Source organism: Biomphalaria glabrata, chromosome 2 (genome assembly GCF_947242115.1).
Source record: "Biomphalaria glabrata chromosome 2, xgBioGlab47.1, whole genome shotgun sequence".
NCBI classification, from domain to species: domain Eukaryota; kingdom Metazoa; phylum Mollusca; class Gastropoda; family Planorbidae; genus Biomphalaria; species Biomphalaria glabrata.
The window spans coordinates 46,559,557-46,567,612 of record NC_074712.1 but is presented as its reverse complement, the minus strand read 5'-3'; the positions used below and the strand labels follow the sequence as shown (position 1 = coordinate 46,567,612).

Below are 8,056 nucleotides of genomic sequence, written 5' to 3'. Positions count from 1 at the left end.
TAGATTTTGTACATTTTATTCAATCAAAAACATGAATTCAATCAAATCTAAAGTTCAGATGTACCAGACACAGCAAGCTGCAGTCATGTCTTGAACAAATGGCACTAAAATATAGAGTAGTTGATTACACTAGAATCTTAACAAACATTACACACTGTTTGGCACAACTCATTTCACAATTCCAAATTTACTGAAACAATCCAAACATTCTTATATAGGGTAGAAAAAGCAAAAAACTGCATCACCATTCTCTAGATCTGTACTCATCTATATATAATCTTATATCTACAATATATATAGAGTAATCTCAACAAGCTAAATTGTTTATTGCAATGGTTCTAAGCAGTACATATACAACCTGATCATAATGTCATTCTTTATAAGAATTTAAAAAAAGAACTCTCTAATATATTTAAAGTGTACAACTGATTAAAGTTTAAATTCTTATATTCTAGCTCTAGCTAAGGATCTCTTCCGCCAAGTAACTAGGTTATAAACAAATGCACATTTCTGCTCCATTAGTATAACTCTTGGAATGTTCATTTAATAGCATTGAAGAAAATCCTTTTTAATCAAAGCATCGAACTTCTTAAATACTTACATTCATTTTGTTCACATTAGTTATGACAATAAATACAGAGAAATAATAATGTAGAAAGACTGTTTTGTTTTGCTGTCAAGCCAACAAAAAGAAGTCATCTTGAGATGTAATGCACTGAGACATTTTCTGTTTGTCAAACCATCAATAAGGTGAAACATGACAGTGTCAATTTCAAGAGAAGAATAAATACTAAAACTATCAACCTACCAAAGAGGTTACAAAAAAAAAAAAATTAAAGGCTTGACTTATGTGAAAATCGGAACAAAATTTTTTGATGAGTTAAAAATATAGATCATGAGTAACAATTTGTTGTAACATAGTTATAATTATCTGGTCATTTTAATTTCCAATCATCTTCTTGAGAAGCAAAGTTTCAGATTTAGGACACAGTTTTGTTGCCTGTGAATTACAATAAGATTTGTTTTGAACATTTATACAAGATACAGTAATAAATAATGATATAACAGGTCACCTCAATGAACTGATACGGTAATAAATAATGATATAACAGGTCACCTCAATGAAGTATGACCAAGTAAAACACACAATTCAAGGAACATTTGGACTACTACAATAAAACTGACCTGACAAACTTTTGTAGGATCATCTAACTGGGAAATGAGTTGCATTAAGGCTGGCGTATAGTTTCTCACAATAGCCTCACACTAGAACAAAAAAATTGTCTATAAACATAGAAGCATATTGAGAGCATCATGCAGTGTTAGTATCTGAGTTTAAAAAAACCCAACTGACCTGAGCTCTGTCTTTAACAGGAATAAGAGAATCACAGGCAGCATTCAAAACTTTCTCCACTTCAGTCAGTGTTGAATTGGCTTGCAAGAGAACATCTAGAAGTTGAACTAAAACTTTGCACACACCACATTCAGCACTGTTTGATCTTAACACTGCGAGTTCAAGCAATAAAACAAGTCAGTTGAAACATATAGAACAAGATATGATGGAGGTCTTCAGATAACAATCTCATACCAATATTAGAACTTTAACATGTCAAACAAAAGCTGCTTTAGTTTACAGCCAAAGCCTGCACTTTGACCTTTTTAAGCACAAAAACTGCAGAAATAGAAACTTGTGTGTTGAAGCCAATGAAAGTTAAGATCACAAAGAATGTCTTGAAGTTTTTTTATTCTACAGTTGCTCTTAACTTTTGGTTACAAAGTGTAAATGTGTTTCAATACTACTGAGTTTAATTCTTTTCTAATTTCCGTTTTACTTCATTCATTGTTGTTAAAGAAAAAACACTTTTTTTTCCCTAAATGTTCATCAATTTCTTTCTCTAATCAGTGTCAGTTGCAGAGGGCAGGGATTTGGTTCTTTTAACTGTGAAAGTTTAATCTTGATCTTTTCTTTTTTTTAGTAAGCTAGTAGACTTGAAAGGATATTTTTAGAAACTTAAAAGTACTTTTGATTGTCAAAAAAGTTTTGAAATGCATCCAGATAAAGATTATTATTTATTATTATTTGACATACTAAATCAGATCACAGTAATTTCAAAGCTAATTCCACCCTATAGAAAATTCAAACAATCACCACAGTAATAGTAATAGGCTTACTAAACTTTGAGATGGGTACAAACTAACACAATCAATAGTTTTAGTAGCTTGAAAGATGACTGATAAGCAAATGTAGTCCATTAGTGTATTAGTTCTTAGTTTTTTGACCAGATGGTAACTGATCAAGATCAGATAAAGTTAACATTTTGTAACCTGCAATCAACTAGTCAGTTAGGAGCTGTGCCTAATCAAGTTAGGAGCTGTTCCTAATCAAGCCTGATACATGAACATGCTCTGGTAAACAAAGAAAACCTCACACTTGTGTCAATGACAGCTTACAGATGGAGGAAATTATACAATAAAATCTAGCTTGGTCATGCCCAAGCAAGTGTGACTTTTCACTGGTTTTTATGATGTACCCAAAATGTCATTTAACTGGTAAAACATTGTATCAATAAATATGAACAAAAACATATTAGCGAGAAATACATTAGGTTGTATTAAACACGTTTTATCCAGAGATTATGTTTTATGCCATACAGACTGTTGTGGCCATCAAGTACCTTAGGTTGCCTCTTTTTAATTCAACAGAATAAACTGTTCACCATGTCTGGTGACTAGTAAAAAAATATTAAAAGTGTTCTCTTACCTGGAGGTGGAGATTCACAGAAATCTAGTTTCTGACAAAACTCAATAGGGAACTCATAGGCTGTAATCTGACTTATTAGATTGTCAATGTTATCTCCAACTATTTGATGGCAAATATCCTGGCCAGTTTTGAGGTAAGTACATAAGGTGTCCACGCTAGCTCTGAATTTCACCTGCACACAAAATAACTGCTTCCATTTTAAATAATGAATCCTTGAGATTTTATAAATCTATATTTTTAGCGGTCCCCGAAAGGGGAAAAGACGCTATTAGTTTTGTGCTAAATGTCTGTCCGTCTGTCCCGTTTAAATCTCGTAAACTAGAAAAGATATTGAAAATCCGACATCACAATATTTTAGACCATTCAAAGTTCTGATGCAACGGCTACTTTTTTTTTTCTGAAAGTGAAAAATCTAATTTTTAAAATCAGTTATGCAAGCAGTTTTTTAAAGAGAAGAAGCTAAATAGTATGCATTATAAGTTAGACCTAATTTAAAACGAATAGTAATCTTGCAAACTCCATTTTACTGAACTTTTTTTTTTTATTGAACTTTTTTTTTTTTTTTTTTGAGGATTCGAATAAGAGATTGAGCCTTTTGAAAACAATTAGATCAATTATAAGACATCAGTTAGGCCAGGGGAGGCGCTGTGGCTGAGCGGTAAAGCGCTTGGCTTCCAAACCGGGGGTCCCGGGTTCAAATCATGTTGAAGACTGTGATTTTCAACTTCGGAATCTTCGGGCACCTCTGAGTCCACCCAGCTGTAATGGGTACCCGACATAAGTTGGGGAAAAGTAAAGGCGGTTGGTCGTTGTGCTGACCACATGACACCCTCGTTAACCGTAGGCCACAAAAACAGATGAACCACAAGGTATGAAAGGGGAACTAGTTAGGCCAGGTTCACATCTAACTTTACATTCACTTTCACCTATCCTATGATCTGCGGGACCGTTGGGGCACTACACAAGATCTGTTAACATACTTTCTCCAATCTTATCTCTCATTTGTCTTTGATATAATTTCATTCGGATGTTCTTTCTGAAAATATTGAAGACTTCCTGGGTGGACCACTTTGGGGGCCGATTTTGAGTTTGTGTTTCCACACAAAATGTCTTTTGTAGCCTTGTTTTAATATTATCTTTACCAAACTTAAACAACTTATGTTAAGAAATGAAATAATATAATGCTTTGAAAATGTTCACAGTAAAAATAAACAAACATTAGATTTTCTTTTCATTGTAACATAATGAATGTGAATGAAATAAACCTGCCTGCCAGAATGGATCACTCAGAGAATTTTGCAGTGCAAATAATGCAAATTTACAATCATTGCAATACTGTAAATCTGATGGTATGGTCTGTGTCTCAGCTTTTCTCAATGTCAAACTCAATTCTTTGTGATTGGATTTGGAAAGTACTATAAAAAAACATATTGAAACACAATCAGGATTCATTCATGAAATAATTCATAAAGAAGAAAAAAAGTGACAACAGAATGGTTGTAAAAACACAAGAGGCTGCAAAAGGAAATCTGTTTCATGTTTTAATTATTCATACTAAACTGTAAGATGCGTTTCATGTAAATATACAGTAAAAACATTCTGTAATAATTTCAAGATTTTTAGTAATAATAATAATAAAAATTGTATTTTTTTATCCATGAGCAAATTTCTTAAACTTGTACATTACACATAACAAGACATTATAAGAGCAAGCAAATTATACAGTAGCAAAGTTCAACACGCATTAAATTGAAACCAAGACTTTCATAATGTAACTTACAGGATGGAGGGACTTCACACAATTCAATCTTCTGACAAAACTCTATTGGGAATCTAAAGGCAACTACTGCGGTCACCACTGTGTCGTAATTGTTGTCTATAAGAGAGGTGCAGTCATCTTGGTCATATCTTAGAAGTTTGCAGACGCTTTTAGCTACATCTCTCCATTTTGTCTGTTTAGAAAAATGCAAGAAGTATAACTCAAGGAGGTTTAAAAGAACAGTTTTAAAAAAACATAAAAAACTCAACAGTAAAACAACAGTTGAAACAATAAATAAACAAGAAGTAAATGCAGTACAAAAGCTCCAAATTTGTATTGGAAATCTGAAATACTGAATCTTAGTTTGTACATGCTATTTAAACTCAAATGAATAGGACTATTTACTCTAGTCTAATAACTCACAAATCAAAAGATCAACGGGTGAGTTTTTGTTAGCATTATATGCTTTCTAAGTTTGTTACTGATATGGCATTAAATGCTATATGCTATAGTATGAACTAATTAGCAATTTCAGCACCACAGAATCTAGATTAAATTGTAAAAAAAAAAAACTACCTGCCAGAAGGGATCAACAAAAGATGTCTGAAGATCATACAAGGCAAATTTACACAGACTGCAGTGAGGCATAAACAATGGTGGATCAGAGCTGACTTTCTCTGACATGAATGTTAAGGCATTGCTTGCAGGTTTATTACCTAGAACATACAGTTGAAAAAAGCAAGAAGCCAATCAAGACATGAAGATTCAATTTTATTTAAAAGGTTTATAAAGTCTTGATGAATAAAGAAAATATAGTATTTAAAAGGTATTTAATTCATAAAGTAAAAGAGTGAAGTATCACTTTCAGACCTTGCAATCTATAGGGCAGATGATGTAAAGGTCATCTATTTCTGTGGCCCATGGTTAACAAAGTTGTTATGTGGCCAGCACAATGATAAACTGCCTTTACTTTTCCCCAACTAATGTCAAGTACCAATAAGAATTGGGTGAACTCAAAGGTGCTCAAAAGATTCTGAAATTAAAAATCCCAGTCTTCCCCAGGATTCAAACCTTGGCCCTTTACCACTTAGCCATCATGCTTCCATGTTCAACATTAAATACAATTTCAATCATTTTTTTAAATCCTAAAAAGCTTAAATTTGATAAATCAGTTCAAATTATGCTTTGTTTTACTAAGTGAAGCAAGAATTTATCAAAACTATTCGAAATAAAACAGAATAAATAGAAAGAAATGTATTTTCATTTTTCAAAATAAAGTTTAAAAATACAAAATTGTGAGTTAAAACAATGCAAATCAAAATGTTACCAGTGTTTGTGCAGATTCCGGCAGCTATGCAGACTTGTCTTGGTCTTGTTTCTTGCAGCAACAGTTTCATGATCACAGGTTCATACAGTGCAACAAAACTTTCACATTCTTCTTTTAGGCTTCCAGGTAACAAATAACAGACCAGATCAAAGCCTTTCTCTATTTCAGACTGTCCAAAACAAAGATAACAATGTAATATTTGTAACAAGTAGCAGACCAGATCAAAGTATTTATTTCAAACTGTCCACCACAAAGTTAACAATATGTAATAGCAGTAATCCAGATTTAATTCCACAACAAATTTTACCATTTCCTACTTGTAAAATAAATCAAGTGCTAGGGTTAGGGTGCTAGATTAAATGCTATTTTCAACTCAGATTGTCCATAACAGATTTAACAATTTATTTATTTTATTTGAAATTCACTTATAAATGTAGTGAAATTAAAAAAGAAAAAAATAGCAATGAACAAAGATAAATGTATTTAAAGACTTCTCCATTTCATTTTTTATATTAACACACGGAAAGTTTCACCCACACACAAAAAAAAAGTCCCAAGGTGAAAAAGATAATAGAATTGGTGTTGAACAACTAACCTGAGTTAGATTTTGAGAGAGAAATCCATCCAGTTTGTGTAATATCAGTTCACACAGTACACAGTAGGGACCACTGCTGACTGACTTCACACTTGTTGTTACTAGTATAGACACGGAGAGAGATATACTAAGATAAAATGAGCATTCTTCTAGACATGTATACTATGATTAGGATCTAATCTAAAAAGTACATTTAATGTTTTACTACAAGAATTGAAAGGGGTGTTTGGTTTTTGTTTCAGACATAGAGGAAAAACTTCAATAAAAGAAAGATGGAAAACTTCTATGAAACTGTAAACATACTTTGACACAGAAATAAAAGTAAGTATTGAAGAAAGGTGCAGATGACAAAACAAATTGGGGGGAAAAAATCCCAGAATCTGCAATGTTCATGAATCTTTGGACTAGAAAACATAAAAGTTGTTTATTTCAAAGAAAACATACATAAACTTTCATTTATTCATTTCAATATTTGGGAAGTTTTTATACTATTTTACCTTTAGAAGTTGAGCTACTGTTAGTGCAAAACTTGAGATAGGTACAAATCTGGTCAGGTGACATTTTGGTTAAAAGATTTATCAAGACAGGAGTGTAGTCTTTAACATAATTATCACATTCTTGTTGAACTGTAGTTGGCAGAAGTGAACAGACCTTATCAAGGGCAGCCTCTATTTGTTGCTGAAAAGAAAAAAAAAGAATACCATTAGTTGCAAAATCAACATCACAATGTTAGTCAAGTTAATGAAATATACTCTTAAACAAACACTATTTGACTTTTCAAAACCAATAGAGTGAATCTCACAGTAGTGGAAGAAAGCAAAGTTCTACTGTTATTTTCAGTAAATTCAAGAAATAGTTTGTGCTAAGGTCTAGCAGTTTTACCTCTGATGCATTCTTCTGTATGAGTTCCTCCAACTTTTCCATGACAAACTCACAAAGAGGACATTCAGGACCACCCTTTAATTGCTGTGGTTCTGTGAAATAAAAGAATCACTCCATTACACAAAATGTCTGGATATGTGTACAATTGTTTTTATCATAGGGACTCTAGTTGAAAGCTGATAGCTCTATTTGTATCAATGACTTATATTTTCGTTAATAAATATCAGATACATAGTACATTTAATTCCTAGTGACTTTGTGCTGCTGAATTGAATATCTAGGAAGTTTTATTTAAATTATTCAAACATCTTGAGCTCAATGTGTTTATGACAAGAGTAAAAAAAAAAGGTGGGTGGTTGATCATAGTCTCCCAATGGAGTAAAAACAAATGCAAAACTAGGATTGAACATTAAAATATGTCGAGCAGCAACCCCCCCCCCCCTTACAAAACAGCAATACTTTCCACCATTTGTATCAATTTAAAACAAACAATAGCAAGTTCAGCATGATTTATAACTTGAATATATCAGCATTAGCAATAATATGTTTGGCCAGTTGGCTTTAGGATTGATTCTCAGTCATATGTTAAGAGGTAGACCACTTAACATATCTGGGACACATCACTTTCAAGAGAAGTTGATTAACTGTCTTGCTATGACAAGTAACACTTTTGGATGCCTCTAAGTGAGAGCTTGGCAGAATAAAACACTTCAGCTGCCTACAAAAATTAGT

At 32.5% G+C, this 8,056-nt stretch overlaps 1 protein-coding gene across 8 annotated transcripts in view; it reads right to left on the bottom strand.

Annotated features, from left to right (window-relative positions):
- The window catches only part of LOC106054574 (uncharacterized), a 74,611-nt gene continuing 66,555 nt past the window's right edge, over nucleotides 1-8,056 (bottom strand). For all 8 annotated transcript variants that reach the window (XM_056020887.1, XM_056020885.1, XM_056020886.1 and 5 more), the window contains 11 exons: nucleotides 7,325-7,416; nucleotides 6,940-7,120; nucleotides 6,443-6,543; nucleotides 5,848-6,016; nucleotides 5,097-5,236; nucleotides 4,542-4,713; nucleotides 4,031-4,176; nucleotides 2,762-2,933; nucleotides 1,355-1,506; nucleotides 1,186-1,266; nucleotides 1-1,000 (listed from right to left, as the gene is read on the bottom strand). In XM_056020887.1, coding sequence (XP_055876862.1) covers nucleotides 941-1,000; nucleotides 1,186-1,266; nucleotides 1,355-1,506; nucleotides 2,762-2,933; nucleotides 4,031-4,176; nucleotides 4,542-4,713; nucleotides 5,097-5,236; nucleotides 5,848-6,016; nucleotides 6,443-6,543; nucleotides 6,940-7,120; nucleotides 7,325-7,416 — 1,466 coding nt within the window. In that variant the 3' untranslated portion in view covers nucleotides 1-940. The remainder of the gene's footprint in view (nucleotides 1,001-1,185; nucleotides 1,267-1,354; nucleotides 1,507-2,761; nucleotides 2,934-4,030; nucleotides 4,177-4,541; nucleotides 4,714-5,096; nucleotides 5,237-5,847; nucleotides 6,017-6,442; nucleotides 6,544-6,939; nucleotides 7,121-7,324; nucleotides 7,417-8,056) is intronic.